The following is an 18,332-nucleotide window of genomic DNA, read 5'->3' as shown; positions in this document are numbered from 1 at the left end:
TAAGTAGTGTCCACGATCACGATCATACGATTTTACAACGACGTTTAAGCAAAACTACATCTAACATTTAAGACAATCCTTTCAAATTTCACCGAGTATTCGGACGGACTTAAGCAAATCATTTTGAGACATTACAAATTACAATCCGAGGTCACTTTCCAAAATGCCACAACCTCCACACCACAAAGCCTGGGCCTGCCGGCCTTCAATACCCTCCTTCGTTAAATGTGCATCCGACTTTGTTGCTTTCAGTGAGCCATAGTTCATTTTATCCTATTAACACAGGGTCCACAACGTGTGAAGTGCCATCGATGCACTAATAAGCACGTGTCTTCTTGGGGTGAAGTTCCACCCCGACTTCTATATTTACTGTTAAAGTGCATTCTGCAAGTGACCATCGTAACGCAGACAAGTGTGAGTGCTATTGGAATCGACCAATGGAACTGATCTATATCCGTGCGATTTGCAAATTATTCGGAAATGCATGTCTCAGTCTGAGTCCTTTGCGACATGCGCTTTGGTCATATTAACAGCCATGTCAGGTCCACCTTCAGATTTGAATTTGCCCGTTCCAACTCTCTCTGCCACCGCAGGACGACAGCGATGACCACGCAAACTACTACTCACACGACCACCACATGTGTATTCAAAGATTGCACCCAGCCGGTACATTCAAGCTTCCCCAGCAGTAGTCTGTCGAAATGCCTGTTTCACCGCAACCGGTCGCGATGTGAAGCGCCTGATTGCTCCAACCAGGCGTACGCCCGCAACCGCTGCGTCCGCCACGGCGCCAAGCAAACGTGCGTCGCCGACGGCTGTACCCAGAACCGCCGCCTCGGTCTCTTTTGCTCGAAGCATGCGGACGCGGACAGCAAGAAACGATGCAGCGTCACAGGGTGCGACAAACTTCCGCACGCCCGGGGGCTCTGCGTTCGCCACGGAGGTGGCCGGCTTTGCAAAGCCCCCGACTGCACATCCCACGCACGCATAGGTCTGCTGTGCGCCCGCCATTTTCATGGTCTCACTTCGCCTTCCACGTCGCCGCGACAGGTAGTGGCTGTCGCGCCGTTAAACATCGTCACCTCCCCCCCCTTCATCCGTACTTCCCCGACATATCGAGCTGCTGCCACGTCTGTACCGATGTTGATCGACCTTGCTGCCACCATGGGCATGCCCGACACACTGGACTGGGCTATTCTATCGGACCTTGTCGCAGACAGCACTGCTACGGATACTCACGCGGACAAAGCAGCAGCCATCGAAGAAACCACCCACTCCAAGTGCTGGAGCATTCACTGCCAACAAGAACAACCCCATAACAAGTACGCTGACGACCTCGAGATCTGGGACGCGTTGTTTTACGTCATGTAGTGGGTAGCTTCAATATTTAACGCGGATATATACATACAGTACTATTAATGCAGTAATGTTATTATTTGTACTTATTACTACTACCACGTGTACTACGCAGTACTACGTAGTACTGTACTAGCACTACGTAGTACAGTAGTAAGTACTAGTAGTAGTACAGTATAGGTACCAGTATGATGATACTATTAATATTAATACAGTAGTATTAATAGTATCACGTCGAAGTAATAGTTTGTACTTCGAAGTACTACTTCGAAGTACTACTTCGAAGTATGATACTATTAATATTAATAGTATTAATATGAATACTCCTATTAATAGTACTACTTAACGTTGTGCTTTTCACAACTTTTGGCTATTCTGGGACTAAAACCCCTCTATTAACCATGCACCCACGTAGTATTAGATGAGTCCAGTTAGTAAAACGAAGCACCAAACGTACCACTCTTTTTAGTAATTACATGCTCTAATTAGAGGTGATTTTATGGATCGTATGACTTTGCTTCAGTTTGATTGGACGCCAAAGCAAGTTTTGGCTGGTATTACGAGCAAGGTTGGCTTAACAGGGGTGTTTGCCGATGAATTTTCGGCAAACGCGTGCAATGCTAAGAGCCTGTTCCAAGTAGAATTGAAAAAAAACGAAAAATGGGGTGACAAAATATTTCATCCCATTTTCTACCCATTCTATGATCATGATTGATTGGACATAAATCATTAGACTAAGATGCATGCTGATTGGTCAATAACACAGTGTTGTCGGCGATGCGCAGAAAGGTGTGGCGGGTGCAGCGCAGGTGGCGCGTGAACCATCCATCGTATGTGCCGTCGGACTTGATTTTCTGCCACATGGTACTGGTACTGCAACAGTGTTGATGGCAGGGGTGCAGTTGCTACGTCCGTCGATCGACATGAGGGCGGCGCCAACGGCAGCAACGACAGCAACACACACGGCAGTGGTCGAGTCCATCAGGTCAAATTGAAGAAGTTAATGAGATTGGGATCAATGATTGGATAGTGGACATCCATTATTAGCCAGTCATTGGGGAAATAGCTGAGTTGCCCAAAATGGGATGAAATGGGGTCATGTACCCCATTTTGAAAAATGGATTTTGGAATGAGCTGGGGAGCGTTTTGATTGGATAATGCCCTACGTAAAAAACCAGTTTAAGATAACTTAACCAATTCAATTTAGGATAACTTTGTATTGCCCAATCACACCTCGTTATTTGTTCGAGTCAAAACCTCTGTCATATAATGCTGACCATTCCGTCATGTGAATGAAATGCAAAAATGGCGTAGAAGCCATTGATATCAGTCATTCAAGATTGGGTTTGAAGTACCCTAGTCGACACGGGCCACATTAGGTTGGATCTGAGGTTTTGTCGAGTGTTAAACTTGGTGGACAACAAAAATATAACTCTATAAAACAATACCCTTGTATAATTTATATGTAACCTGTTGTAATCGCTTACCCTAAACACAGAATTTCAATGCTCCGACGCATACATACCATAGGATAAAAAAAGTTATCCTAAATTGGCTATCAAAATGTGAGTACAAACGCTTAGAAAGTAACAAATTTATCTGTAAAGTTCATCGTCTAAACTGATAATTCGATTATGAAGTGAAAGCGGATCGTCTTGTCTAGTCAATAGAATATCATAATTGATATGATTTGACATATGTAGAGTCTTAGACAAATAATACCCTTAGGATATTACTAGTACAGGGTATGCTTCTCGAGCATCAAACAGAACAACAATGACCTACACAATTAATGTAAATTTACCTTGTGAATATAGCAATTCTCTAGAGGCTGCCTGCAGTGGGAAACACTCCAGAATATAATGCTCTATGAATTTAGACAACTGCATTTTCAATGAATTTAAAATGAAGTGGTAACTTACTGTAGTTAACTGTTGTTATCATTTGTTCACATTTTGCAAATAGCCTGAAATAACTCGACGAATGAACTTTTGGCGATCATGTGTGACTTTATTCAAAAGAGTAAACTTTTAGTAATCATGGAACACATTCTATACATACACATTAAGTTCTCTTATTTGCGCCTAATATGAGGTTGAAGGAATTTTACATATGTTATATTTAGGTCGCATCGACGAAACCTGCGAAACTTCGGTGTTTGAGGTGCGATTTCGAACTAACCAACGCGAAATATACGGATCGGAATACATGTTCGTTGAAAACTTGGAGTGATATTTGAGGACAAAAAATTTGGAAGCAATTCGTCGCAACGGTAGTTACAGTCAAGTACCGGCAGGGTTTTTCGAGGTCGAAGGTAATAATCTTGCTTTTTATATTTGTTAACATTTATTAACATCTAATCTGCCTGTTTACATCAGCCATTACATTTTATATTCTTTAGAATTGTTAACGTTATTCTTTATTCAAAATGCATTGTGTACTTTGAAGTAACAGTTATTGTGAGATTTCAGGATTTCCCGCAGCCTCCTGAAGTGACACTAGCATTGTTGTTTCGTCGAAGGTGCAGTTGGCACCCATGTGCAATTCTTTAAACAAGTATTGCCAATCGATTCGAACCTGGAGCCCTCAGCAGAATGTCTTAACAGAGAACCGCCTAAGCCAATCACATCACGATCTGATGAATTTCTACCAATCCAAACTCGGGCAAAACAGGTACTTGTATACTATTTTGTAAAGTATAGTTTGTCCAAGGTTAAATTCGATCGAAGTGAATCCAACGTCCACATTTGGGTGAAAAGCACAATATCACTTCTGTCAAATCAAAGATTCGCTGTTTGAGCGACAAACTTCTCAGTTTTCTACCAGTCATGCTTTGGTCAACCCTTTAAATCCATACTAGTACTCTGTTAAGAGTATGCATTTAAAGGGTAGCCTGAAACGAGGAATTCGGGGACATAACTCTCACTTCAGAATTAACCCGCTTGGAATCTGAGGCCAAATGAGAGATTCTCTCATTTGCAAGGGCCAATAGAAATCCAGTAAATCGAAGTATTTGTAATTGCCATTTTTTATTGCCTTAAGATTACAAATTTACACGAGTATGATTGGCTCTACTGCAAATGCGAGTAACCCTCATTTGGAAAACTATCGATCTGAGCGGGTTATCATCCTGAACGAGATGTGGTCAAGGGAATAGTACACAAATTCGGCAAATCATTGATTGCTCACGTTATTCGCTATGCAAAGCAAGCAGTTAGTAAGAACTTTGACCTCAACGTCTGGGTTTGGATGTTCTGCCTTGGACTGTACTTTGTGGAGTGACGTTAATCAAAGGGGATACGGTGCTGGTACAGTACTATTTTGAAGGCAGTGGTAGCAATCTGACTTGTTGAGCTTGGCGCGCGATGAAAGCTGACTTGCGAATCAATTCAGTAGCAATAATATCGCAAGCTTATTGCTTACTCCAATTGCTGCTGCACAACTTGGCGTGCCAAAGTAGGTTTGCTTACCGGTACAGTGTGCGGTATACCATTCGACAGGCAGTGAGGTACACTTTGAATGGAGTTCCGTGGTGAACGACGAACCACATACCGTATGCAAGAGTATGGGTAAATCCCAGTATGGAGGCCAATTGTCCCAACCAGATTACAAGTTCAAACTTGCTCGCTGACTGTGAAATCGTTGTTGATTGTGACTGTTTCGCTTTGAAGCATCGCCATCATGCCCTCTAAACCGTGCTGGTGCTATGTACTTCAACAGGCGTACACGAAAAGGCTTCACGACTAATCCAACGATCACTCTCACCCTAGCTACATGTACCAAGCCAGCCCCCCTATCTCGCTCATTTGGGTTTTGCTGTTTATCCCACCACCGTAACGGAATCAATGCAGACGCACTTTACCTTATGGTATTGTCCGACCCAACACCCTGCGTCGGGCCAACTCTCGCAGATCGTGATCGTGCATACTCCTAGTATAGGGTCATCACCAACCTGACGATTGATGCAAGTCAATCATGTTGATCCTGGCTCTTCCCACATGAGAATCAAGGGCCTTCAATGCCCAGTTGGTATTGTTATGATATGGCGGCGGCCCCGATTATTCCAAGGATACCCCACATGACAGTGGGGCGTTTTACTCGCCACTTTGCACCAATAGCATGTGGTGGATTTTGCTTTGGACCAGGTGGTATATATTGTTAAAACGTATAAGTACCGTCATTCCTAGTCTTCATTTACGCCAGTGAGAGAGAGTGAGTGCAATCCATGATAGGAACCACAGTTGAAGCCCCCTCGTTGAACCATGACGCCGCCCGCGTCGATCCATAACAAACCAATGAACACAGCGGTTGGCTGCAGCGAGCAAGCACCCCCACCCTCTGAAACCCCGAAACCCCGCGAAACAAAAGTCACGGCAATGTATCGATGTAGTGCCTTGATAATACTACAGTCTTTGGAACTCCACCCCCAACCAAGCATGAGCAACAATAGATACTGTGTACCGTCCCAGTCGTAGGGTTTAGTCGAGGCCTGAAGACCCTCGACCACGTGTCTCTTATCGAGACAATAATATATTAGTACAATCATGAGAGCAGCACGCACGCACTCCTGCTCTCAAACAGACGACGCTGCCCAAATCAGTGTCGCAGGGGGTCGACAGTGGGACATCTTTTGGTCGACACAAGGCACACGCCAAGTCAAACCACTCCACACTCTTGGATAGTTGAGATCAACCAGTGGTGGGGCCGCCGCCTTGTGGCAAAGCCCGGTAGCGTTCGTTGTCGTGCCCAACCATGGACGTTGACGACGACAAAGACAACGACAGCAGCAGTACCACGTGCTTCTTCCTTCAATGCCAAGGCGACACTGTTCCTGGCCACTGGGCGTGCCTCGAACATACCGACAAGCCACGGTGCATGGTCCAGTCCTGTCGTAACATGGTGTACGCACGGCAGCGGTGCGTTCACCACGGCGGCAAGAAGATGTGCTCGGTCCCTGGGTGCGGCATCACAAGACGACTGGGTGACTTTTGCTCCAAACACGCGCCGCTCAAGAAGCGGTGCAGCACCGACGGATGTGAAACGCTCGCTCATTTACAAGGCAAGTGTGTCCGTCATGGCGGGGGCCGGTTGTGCAAAGTCGACGAGTGTACGTCCCATGCAAGAAACGGACCGTACTGCGGCCGACATTTCAAGCTACACGGCCCGCCCGTAGCGGCACCACCACTGAGGGCGGCGGCGCCGACGACCAGCGGCAAGATGAAGGCCCCGGTGAATCGAATGTTGGAACCATTGCCATTGCCGCCAGAGCACCATCCACAATTCCATGCAGTTGAAAAGTTGAGTTCAAGCCATGAACATGATGACTCGTCGATCATACTCCACCAGTACGTGTCTTCGCCGCCGTCAGAATTGCTGCAGTTGGACTTGAATGACGACAGCGGCTTCGAAGATGACGACGCGATGCATGGCAGACGAAGATTTATGTAGGCGTATAGAGATATTTAATACAAGACTGGACGTGGATTTACCGTTAAGTGATGCAACACCCTGACAGACAGGTCAAGTTGAATTGCCCAACTCCATAATGGAAGTTGTAACGTTACATAACGTTATTGGCATACATATATGATCACTTTGTGGACAATTTCAGGCGGACATACTTGACATTTTGTATTGGACTTAAGGGGAACATATTTTGTCCGAATGAAATTGTCCGAACGGAATATGTTGGGACATACTATTGTATGCACCCGCATAAGAACGATGCGCTTTGCGACGACAGAGCATCCGTCCACAAAATTGCGCGACCGAGCGTGTGTATACTTTTGTGCAGGCGGTGCCTTGGCGAGGAGTGAGCCCCAATCGTGCACTTCACCGAATGTCCAATCGATTCCTCTTTATGGTATGGATAGGTACCGTATTCTACGAACATTTTGACAAATATTGGAAAACGCATCCAGACAGGCGACAAGGGGGATGAACTTGGCAGAAACAACCCTCCAAAATTCCAACATTTCACCGTGGGATCTTGTTGACTGTGTATTATTAATAAATATAAGGCGTACATAAATACTACTAGTACGTAGTAACGCTGACGTTAGTACGTAGTAACTCATCAAGAAAAACACACCCGGCTGCGCACAAAACATCACAGCAATGTATTAATACGTACTACTACTACTTCGAAGTATTAATACTACGTGTAGTACTACTACTAGTAGTACTAGTAGTTCGTAGTGCTATGGTACTTACTATTAATAGTAGATCAGTAGGATGAAGTTTGTACATGTATCGGAAGTTGACAGTCCTCTTTGTCCGACCAGAAGTGGCATACGTCGACGTCCACTTCTTTCCACGACGAAAGCAGATGCGACAGGTCTCAGCGAAATGGAATTGAGGGGTCTTATTCATGCAATGTCGTCATGATGGGGCTGACCGTGGAGCATTCATCGTCACAGGTGTCATATCTGGTGACCGTCTTTGTACACTGATAGACATGGTGGACTACATATCAGCGACGTGTCACTTGGATTGTTCAACTGGTATCCACACCATTTGTAAGATCGACGCCACGAACCTCAAGTGTCCTTACGTTATTCATCCTTGTTGTTGTGTAAAACCACTGTATGTATGTGTACACTTAACAGAACTCCAATAACGTTTGGACACTTTCAAGCCTGCTCACTACCGTAACCTTTATAGCAGATGCGTAAACTTACAGTTTGAACGGGGGGTTGGTAAAATTGCACGCCACTAACTCTAGCAAGCAAATTGACCATATCAATTGGTTCAATTCTTTGATCTCCTCGTACACTTCACCCCCCCCTCCCCGACCGTGGCCTTCGCACATTCACTGTCCGCGTAATAATACTACTGTACGTAGTACTAGTATACAACTGTAACCTTTTGAGCTGTACTGGTATACGTATACCGGTAACGATTGCGATTTACTACAGTGTGCTTTTTTCGACTTCTGATTGTTGCGTGACCAATCAAAACCGTCTCCGTTGTTCGAATATCGAACGCGACGATTCAACTTTAGCGACACGGGATTGGCCACAACACGATCTTTCGGCCAAGCAATCAACACCATCACGGTGTACAACCAAACCACATTGCATATTCTATCTAGTCATCCAATTGTCCGTTCGGGCATGGTTCCAGCACTTGTTGCTGTGGTTGCGATAGCTGCTGCTACTGTTAGCGCCACCACGACATTGACGTCATTTGCAACCTCCTGCGATGCCAAGTTTGCCCTCAGCCGCTGCATTTTATCGTCTCCGTCGAGGTCATACAGCACTCGGCCTGCATCGATCCAAGCCTGCGTCGCACACTTTATCATTGCCGAATGCCCCAAATCGAAAGGACCTACGTGTCAATCGCAAGCCTCGGCCGATGCGATGCTACTGTACCACTATACTCTCGCCAACACTGCAGATATGACGTGGAGTTGGCACCAAGCGATGGGGGCTGTCACGAGTATCATGACGCACGCCAACTGCATCGTCGAAGTCTTTATGACCACAATGGTGACCGACGCAGCAACACATCCGGGTTGCGCCACCAAAACAACTCAAGTGGCAACTTCCTCCCTCCGTTCCACAATGTTTGGTCAATTGACTGGCTATTTGTCCGCACACCGTTCCAAGACTATCCGAGACAAATCAACCTCCTCCTCCTCCTTGTACATAGCCCCCCCATCGCTTCAGACAACCACAACCAGTAGTAACCTCCCCCGCTTCGGGAGGGACGACGAGGGGTCGCCGCTGCTCGTCTCCACCGTCGATGCAAAGTGGCACAGAACGACCGTCACCGCGTGCTCGTACCCCGCCCCTTCCATGACCGTGGACCCAATCCACGGCACCGATGTCGAGTCGCTGGCGTTCCACTTGCCAGTTCTAGACACGACCAATGACGACGACGACGACAACATTCGGTTCCACTCGGCGTTTCGGCACACGACACACGAAGGCCCGCACTCGCTTCAAGCCACGTGTGCAAAGTACTTTGTCGACACCCAAGCAGCGTTTGATCATTCGGTTCACGACTTGTCAATGTGGTCGTTTGCCCCCGACAAAGGGGGGGGAGGTGTGGCCCTACGGTGGAACGCAGAGTCAAAGCGAGTGGAATGCTACAGGGATGGGAAGACGACGACTGGATGCACTTTGTTGCGCTCGCGGGACGCCGTGTCGATGCTGCCATCAGGTCCGTCCTCAATGTATCCGTCGTGCCCGATTTTGGAGGGACATCGAAACGCATCGTCGTTGTGCCAATTGGGGCAGACCTGGCGACATCTCAAAAACGCAGGGGACAAGTGCTTTAGCTATTCGGGGTACCACCGCCTAGTCGTGACAAATCCACACGATGTACACAACAACATAACAGCACCACCAGCAGCGTTGCATCTGGAATCGGTACCGGGTCGCCCGTTTTGCAAGTTCGCGTCGTGGTCCAACGATGAAGCGACCTGCCATGCTAAGAGAACGCAGTGGTACATGACGTTGGGTTGTTGTAAAAGCTACGGCACGATCGTAGCCGACGAACGAGCCAAGGGGCATCCCTTGCCTGACCGAGGGGATGTTGGGGCGTTGGTTTACGAAAAGACGTTTGCCGCCCTGGACAAGTCCGATAGCCGCATAGGAGCTCGTCCTCCTCGTCTCGTTGCCGCTCCCTGGGACGACCGCGACTCGACCTCTACAACAGACGACCCATCCCTGCTGCATACGTTGATGCAGCAATGGGTGCCCTATTGCACCCAACAAAAGCGAGGGTCCAGCCGTACCGTTGCTCCCCCCGTCGAAACCGACATGGATGAAACCGAAGTCATGTGGTGTCGTCGCGTGCGCGAATGGCATGTTGCCACTTGTTTTCTCAACCCCTTCGCCCCCATGTGGTGCAAACTTTCCCTCCAATCATCGTCATCGTCGTCGTTATGGACAAGCGGGGGGGGCGACGGCGGCAGCGGCGGTGAAGGGGGGGTTGTGGTGGTGGTCAATACCCAGTGCCAAGCCAACACTTCGACAGGAGTGTTTCGAGTGGATACTGCCGTGGACGACGTCGCACTGGCATGTTTGAATCTTCCCCCCTCGTCAGAACCGTTTGGCGTTGCATTTGCCCACCTGCACGTGACCCCGAAACCGACTTGGACGGAGCCCGGGTTGGCGCTGATCGGGTTTGCCGCTGGGGCAATGACAATGTGGATCATCGTGGTTTGGATTTGGCCTGTCTACGAGAAGAAAACAGTACGACGCCGCCGCAGGCAAGCTGAAGGCGACAGCTCTGACGAGTACAGCCTTGATATGGTGCTGCTTTAAATTATATACATATGCAAACGCACTAGGATGAATAGGACATACCTTTAGTCTTCACAAGCTCGTACATCGGTAATACTTCAAATAATAGTAGTATGGATTAGTTTTACTGCCAGCACCATTTGTGACGCATTTATGCTTCGATATGCTATGTACAGTTAACAATACTAACGTTAATACTATTAATAACGTTAGTAGTTGTTTGTTTTCGTAGAAAGGCTGAAAATTGGCAATAATTTGGCAAAAAAGGGTACTACGCTCTGGCCAATCAAACGACACAATCATCACAGCATGTCCATGCCACCAGCGCCTCCATCCCTTGCCACTACAGCAGCCGTGGACACTGCGGTACAACCAAACGACCCTCCACATAAGAAAAACAAGCGCACCAAGTCATATGGGAGCTACCTCCCGCTGGGTCCGACTCAACGGACCTACTGCGCGACCGTGAGCTACGACGGCACTGGCTTTGTCGGATTCCAGCTGCAAGACCATGAACGCAATGTCGCAAGCAATAGTAGTAGTAGTAGTATTAGAACTAGCACGGCCAAAGCAGTACGCACCGTGCAATTGGTCTTGGAAGACGCGCTGCTGCGCACCACGGGCGAAACTATCCGCATTCGAGGCGCAAGTCGCACAGACAAGGGCGTGCATGCCGTCGGGCAGGTCGTCGCGTTTACCAGTGCCGTCGCCATCGACTCGAACGAAGTGTTTCTGCGAGCCCTCAACACCCGCCTCCCAGACGATGTCGTACGTCCATACTGCATCTCGTTGTTAACGTCATGCCACGTCATGCCATGTTGAAGTGGATGCATTTGTGGTATTTTTTCCTTCCGCTAACGTCATTGATTGGTGGCCCACTTTATGAAGTGCAATGTGAATTGATAGATATATATGTTGACGTAGGTCGTTACGAGTATGACACACGACGTTGACGTGGACTTTGACCCACGAAAGCAAAGCCAGGCCAAATGCTACATCTATCGACTCCGACATGGAACTGTGCGCGTTCCGTTGGCGCGCCATCAAGTGTGGCAGGTTTGTTTTCCCACCTCTCAAAATGTGATCCACATATATTCGTTTGTGGAGGATATAGATGTCGAAAGAGCTGGATGTGGACAAGATGGTGGAGGCGGCGGCGTGGCTTCAAAACGATGTTGCACAGGACTTTCGACAGTTTACCCCAGCCAAAGCCCTCGCGCCAGACAAAAGCACCCTGTGCACAGTCACTAAAGTACACTTGTGGACAGATAAAGCCGACCAAACTGTGCACATTCAAGTGGTGGGCAACCGGTTCCTCTACAAAATGGTGCGTACGATCGTGGGGGTACTCGTGGAAGTGGGGTTGGGACGCGCAACGTCGCAGCAAGTCCAACTGATGATGGCGCAGCCGATGGCATCGCATCGGTCCATCAGCACTGGCGCGCCACCTCATGGCCTCGTGTTGCAGTGGATTCAGTTGATAGAAGCATAACACCTTCATTCGTTCAAGTGCATTCAAATTAAGGAGTGAGCAAAACTAGCTACTGCAAGTCGGCAGACAATCCAATGACCTATCAAAACCCATTCAAGTGGGCAATGAAACTCCTGCAAAATCGAATTAGTGTATGACTTCAAATAGTGTGACAAATGTTCCGTATTCGTATTCCTGAGTACAAAATGACGACACCAACACCATCAAACAATCCATATCTGGGCAGTTATTCTGTTTCAAATGCTATTAGTTGTGAGAGTTCATATCAAAAGAAAAACATACATGCCATCCAAACTCTCATTTAAATCGGAATAGATTAGGTGTAACAGTTTATTGATGTCGTCGACTTTACAAAAAATCGATCGATCCAATATTATCTGCACCTTATCTGGTAGATCCTCCTTGCCAAAAAGCAATGTCGATACTACAACCATAATACATGTAACGTTATACAGTCCATTAACACATTCGTGGACTCCAAATGACTACATCCAACTCCTCCATCGTGTGAGTACACGCCTCACTGCAGCACGGACATTTCTTCGAGTAGCGCCAAGTTTCTGGCAAACCCGCTGACGCCACTGACCAGACAGTTGAGCACGAGAATCTCCTCCACCGACAGCCGGGTGTACCGGTGGTCTTGCAGCATCCACGAGGCATATTGCGACCGCATGTCCTGGACAACCTCCACCAATGCCAGCGAGTCGACGCTGAGGAGCAGATCGTGCGATCGAGTGAGCTGGCTGGCGTCGTTGACGGCCGACGAACTCGACAGTTTTCGGGTGGGTTCGACGTCGTCCTCGCTACTAGGCAGGGGGGGCACCTCCAACATGACAATGGGGGGCCCAGCCATATGATCATCCTCTAATATAGCCAAAGGGGGAGGTGCTACTGGCACTTCGTCCTCTGCGATGGGGGCCAATACTGGCTCGATTGTCGCCGTAGTTTTGCTCACGGACGTGTACTTTTTCTTGGTAGTGGACCGATGCTGAAACACTTCAACTTGGAGCTGCAGTCCGTGCTCGAGGGCGTCGATAAACTCTTCCAAACTGACTTTGCCGCTCTTGTCGCTGTCGACAATCTCCATAAACTCGGCCACGTAGCTGTCAATAGCGTCGACTTTGACCGCGCCAGACTGGGCAAAGATCATCTCGAGCATCGACTTGACTTCGTCGGCATCGATTTCACCGCTGCAGTCCTTGTCTGCCAACCGAAACGCTTCCTTCATCTGCATAAACAGCGCCGTCTGGTCCCCGTCAGCGTACGTAAACGACTCGCCAAACAAATCGTGGAGCGTGTCGAATGTATCGTGAATGGCTCGGCTGGCTTGGGCGGTCGAGAAGCCCCAGACTTCGTTATCTGGGACTGTTGTATTTACCAGTGCCTTTGTGACGTCCATTTTAGTAGGAAATCGACTTGTGGGGGGGGTGTTGGGGGGACGAGAAGATGGAGATGCAGATGGATGCTGGAGATTCATGCGGTGCTTATACCATTGCGTGAGTTTGAATAGCACCAGTGTGTTGTTCAGCAGTCGCTGGCAACAATCGAGCACAGCTTCGTACTTTTGCGTCGAAAATGGCGGCTTCCACAGCAACGGCTCGAACGCTGCTTCCTTGAGCAATGCAGCTTGTTCAACCAGCAACGCCGGGAGCTTCTTCTTGACAATCGCCTTGATTTCCGACGCTGTAGCTTCGTCATCTTCATCTTCGGTGGCCACGGCGCCGTCTCGGGCCAATGTGTCTTGCACAAGTACTTGAAAGCACTGCTGGTACAGCTTCATTTGCTTTTGGATGTTGGCACGCAGCAGAGCCATGGCGCTTTGCGGGCAGATGGCCATTTCCACGATAATAAACAGCACAATCCCCAAACTCATCTGCGCCAGGTTCGAATACGACGAAATCGGTGCCACCGACCCCTTTTCGCACCCGTCGCACCCTTTAAGCAGTACTTGGGTCGCCGTAAACGCCGAGATAAGACCCGCATAAGACTCAAACCCGCCCTTCCACTTGATATACATGGAAAACGTCACCCACACAAACAAGAGACTGTTGGTGACTGCGAGCACGACGATGTTGCTGCCGCACCCGAACGAGCAAATGTAAAAGAGGCAGATGGATGGAATTATGCTGCCAGTGATGACCCCCCCGACTCGGTTTGCGGTCACACTGAACGACCCGCCTATACATACCGTCAAATGATATGGACAGTCCCAGTTGTCCCACTGTAGTCGTCAAAATGATATGGACCCAATTATCCCACTGTACACAAGGCATACCCAAGTGATATGGACACAATCGTCCCACTGTAGGCTACCACGTACTAGTACTTACAGTAGAATATGATCCTGGAAGCTTCGTAGAAACAAACGTACAGTGGGTCTCAAAAGTCATCATACCCCAAAGAATTCGATACTTAAAGCAAGCGAATTTTGGCTTGAAAGTTGCAGAAAATACTGTAGGCATAGTGTGCCAAACAGTTTTTCTAGTATACTCCTTGACCAGTCACTAAATATCGGCTCTACAGTGTACTACCCCAGGCATTGAAAGCAGCTAGATAGACGTACGGGTATGTGATTCCACACGATTACCATGACAACAGACTGAAAGTATCCACCCAAGTGCAAAGTTGCGACACCGTGTCGCATATAACAAAAGCTCCCCACTACTTCGAAGTATTATAAACTATCCACTGTTTGTCATAGAGTCAACCAATCACTGCGTTCGAAATCGTCATACGTTTGCAGCGACAAACGATATAAAAGCACAGTCTCACACGAAGAGATTTATAACAGATATATATATAGAAGAGATTTATAACAGATATATATAAATATATAATAGAAATATATATAGAAATAGAAATATACTATTCATACCAATGTGATTGCCCATCACATACGCAACAGCCCCCGCCGTTGTGGAAGAGTACCCAAACGTAAACACCGACAGAAAGCACGCAATCAGGATGGCCATGGCCACTTTGGCTGCCGTCGTGAGCTTCTCGCGCGAATAATTGTCAGGGTTTATGTACGAAGCGACCACATTTTGAACAAAGTTGACCACGCGGGCGCGCTAGATGGAATATTGTTTGCTGAGATCATATGCGACCAAGTAGATATATATATATATTTCAAGCCAAAAATAATATTTATTCTTGACATTAAGACATGAAGAGAGAGGACCAAATGATGAAAATGTGTTTCAGCATGCATACCAATGGGGGTTCCACACTACGCGGACAAAAAAAAGATGTATTTTTTTGTTATCTTGATAAAATAAATATTGTTTAATTTTTTTATCAGAATATGAACATGGGATAAAATAAATATAATTGTAGGTAGTTCACAGTACTACTGTATGCGACAGCAACCAGCGACGCGTTCTGTTATTACGGATGCATTGATAGAATAGTTTTGTTCCAAAAAGTCAACGATATATTTAGTGACCATCCAGTTTATCAAGACTACTATTATTTGGTGATACCGTACAAAAGGACGTGCATTCGTTTATTTCAGGCATTCCATTGATCACGTGGTTTTGAGGTGTCAGCGACTTACAAATTCCATACTTCGATTCCCAATAAATTTCCACATAGAATGATGCAATATTTAAACTTTGTCAATGTATATTGATTGAATTATAAACAAAAGATCGCTGGATGTTGTCGTAAACTGTCAGTAATTGGATTCGTTACAAATATTTCCAGACCCCGTCAAATCGACGCTAGTGGCTAATCGAATTTTGAGTGGAATTGATTGGCTCTACAAGTATATTCAACGTGATTCAAGATTGATTAGACAAACAACCACGTGAAATTTGGAAGGTTATAGCGAGAATTCACAATAATTTGTAGTACAAAGACAAGAGAACGATGAATACAAAACCATGGATGGTTCTTGCATCCACCGTCCGTATGTTACGTACCGTAAGCCGAGTCTTCCCGTTGAATAACGCTTCAAATTCGATCAACGTAGCTACATACGACTGCAGCGTAAACACAAACAGATGCAGCGGGACGTTGGCTTCCACTTGTGCACGCGTCGGGCTGTGACTTCTGTACAGACGCATTTGAGTTGATTGAACTGTCGCTAAGAGGTGCTCCATGTACATTGCCAGCTTGGTGGTTTCGTTCAACGCCATGGCTAAATCATATATTTTGCATTTCACTCAAATTTGGACTTTTATTTCACCAAATATACAGCATTCAAGCCATTTGATCTCATTTAAGCTTGTACAAATAATACTATACAACGATTAGTATATATATGTAGTTTTGCCCAATTCGGAGGGCCGAATCAAACGTTTGGATTGGCAGAAATTGGACAAGACGTGATTTGATTGGATAGGCGGTTCTTTCATCCATTCTCTCAAGACATTTGATTCTGGTGAGAGCTCCAGTTTCGAATCGATTAGGCAATATATAATGTATAGATGGTCATCGTCAGTGCACCTCCTGTAGGGTACGCAAAAATGAACCACAAATTGCAATGGAATTTCGGGTCAACTATAACGAACAACGCAGCAACAAATCACACACAAAACCAAACGGGAACCATTTATATATATATATAAGTATAATATATAAATATATATATCTACACCATCGACTGTAATGAATGTGGTCCACGCTCATTTTCAACCTCGTCACAGACCTACGGTATATGACTTGGTCTGTACCGCACTAATTCTGAATCCACACAACTTCCCAATCCGCCCAAAGTACGGTCGACAGTGTAGCTCATTTACAGAACATGCTTGGGATGTACAATATATATATATATATATATATATATCGTTATATGTACATACTTGAAGTATATATATCGTATGCAAACATTTCACCACATGTCGTTGATGATGATACTGTATGCCATCATCATCAACAACACACATAACGTTACTAAACCAACCCCCCGTGTCAAAAACGACAATACAGTCGTCTAGACTCCAAATACACCAGTGTAACACTACTATCCCAAGCAAGTATATATATATATATATATATATATTGTCAAGTCGAAATATTCGAAATTGGAGTGTTTGGGTGCTCAATCGAATGACCAGAATCACCAAATCGGCATACAATCGATCACCAATCAAAACCCAGATCACTATCCAAGTAGCCAATCAAATCCACTCTTCGACCAATGCAACATCGAATTAGTGTGTGACTTCAATTAGTGTGACACTGGGCGATTTTTACATACAAAAGTCAATACAAAGAATCGATCGATAGATTTGGCAACGAAAACAGCCCAAAAGTCCAACATTTTGGGTAAAACAACAATATTTATATATATAAATATATATACTGTACCTTGAACAAGGCTGTGCACACCGTGTGCGATTTCGTCAGTGACTTTGGTCGCATAGAGTTGAACCAAATACACTGGTTTTTGCACCGCCCTCATCAAATCATCGTGTACCCCCCCCCATCGTAGCGCTCCCACAGAATCGCTTGGTTCATGGCGCGAAGATTTTGCAGCTGCGTTCCAAATAGGTCGATAAACGGCTTGGTGGCGGGTTTGCGAAAGCGTAGCGGGAGGTGCAGCCCCACCAGTTGCTCCCACCAAATGTCGTTGAGCAGCGTGTGCATGGTCGCCAGTTTGGCTTCGGCAACGTCAAACTTGCGCTTGAGTTTGAGTTTGAGAAAGTTCATATGTTCGACGTCCTTGTGTTTGAAGCAGTACGAATCCACCAATAAATTCAAGAGCTCTTCCAACATCGACGCGCACTCAGTCGTGTGCTCTTGGAGCTTTCGAATGGCAAAAATCGGGTACGGCACCCACAGCATCACTTGGGCAATGCATGCGCCCGTGACCCCCAGCAACATGTACACCATGAGATTGCGAAGGAGGTTGGACGTTCGGTAGAGGTCGTCGCCTGGGGCTTTAAGTACCGATGGGTTGGTAAAATCATTGGGGCTGACCAACGTCAATGCAAAGTACAAGTTGTTGCCGAGCATGTACTTTTTCGTGTTGGTTTCCTAAGCTTTGTTAGAGTGTGTGTAACTAAATGTATGGCAAAGTGCAATGTGCCAGCATCATCTTCTATTGTCGGAATATATTCGTCAAAAATATAAATTGTCCATTTGATACAAATTTGGGGAGGGGGGCAATCGAATCGCGCCGACCAAACCGGTCCACAATCGACCTGATTGGTTGAATTTCATTGAGAAGATTTTGATTGGTTAATAATTTTGAGCTCATCTGAGGTAGCCAATTAAATTCC

At 46.6% G+C, this 18,332-nt stretch overlaps 5 protein-coding genes across 5 annotated transcripts; 3 read left to right on the top strand and 2 right to left on the bottom strand.

Annotated features, from left to right (window-relative positions):
- Positions 1-577: 577 nt before the first annotated feature.
- Positions 578-1,412, top strand: H257_16449 (hypothetical protein). Its single transcript, XM_009844878.1, has one exon. The coding sequence runs from the start codon at positions 604-606 to the stop codon at positions 1,369-1,371; it is 768 nt and encodes a 255-aa protein (XP_009843180.1). The 5' UTR covers positions 578-603; the 3' UTR covers positions 1,372-1,412.
- A 4,626-nt stretch (positions 1,413-6,038) lies between these two features.
- On the top strand, positions 6,039-6,846 carry H257_16448 (hypothetical protein). Its single transcript, XM_009844877.1, has one exon. It carries the CDS (start codon positions 6,109-6,111, stop codon positions 6,802-6,804), a length of 696 nt encoding a protein of 231 aa, XP_009843179.1. The 5' UTR covers positions 6,039-6,108; the 3' UTR covers positions 6,805-6,846.
- A 1,539-nt stretch (positions 6,847-8,385) lies between these two features.
- Positions 8,386-10,749, bottom strand: H257_16447 (hypothetical protein). Its single transcript, XM_009844876.1, has one exon. It carries the CDS (start codon positions 10,170-10,172, stop codon positions 9,660-9,662), a length of 513 nt encoding a protein of 170 aa, XP_009843178.1. The 5' UTR covers positions 10,173-10,749; the 3' UTR covers positions 8,386-9,659.
- Positions 10,750-10,832: 83 nt separating this feature from the next.
- Positions 10,833-12,194, top strand: H257_16446 (tRNA pseudouridine(38-40) synthase). The gene is made up of 3 exons (XM_009844875.1): positions 10,833-11,378; positions 11,535-11,666; positions 11,725-12,194. The coding sequence occupies exons 1-3, from the start codon at positions 10,920-10,922 to the stop codon at positions 12,100-12,102; spliced, it is 969 nt and encodes a 322-aa protein (XP_009843177.1). The 5' UTR covers positions 10,833-10,919; the 3' UTR covers positions 12,103-12,194.
- A 348-nt stretch (positions 12,195-12,542) lies between these two features.
- H257_16445 (hypothetical protein) lies at positions 12,543-17,512 on the bottom strand (the record flags this gene model as incomplete). Its single annotated transcript, XM_009844874.1, has 4 exons — positions 12,543-14,280; positions 14,978-15,173; positions 16,026-16,243; positions 17,419-17,512. The coding sequence occupies 4 exons, from the start codon at positions 17,510-17,512 to the stop codon at positions 12,623-12,625; spliced, it is 2,166 nt and encodes a 721-aa protein (XP_009843176.1). The 3' UTR covers positions 12,543-12,622.
- Between the last annotated feature and the right edge of the window lie 820 nt (positions 17,513-18,332).

This window comes from Aphanomyces astaci (assembly GCF_000520075.1).
Source record: "Aphanomyces astaci strain APO3 unplaced genomic scaffold supercont1.86, whole genome shotgun sequence".
Taxonomy (NCBI): Eukaryota; Oomycota; class Saprolegniomycetes; order Saprolegniales; family Verrucalvaceae; genus Aphanomyces; species Aphanomyces astaci.
This window is presented reverse-complemented; position numbering and strand designations above follow the sequence as displayed.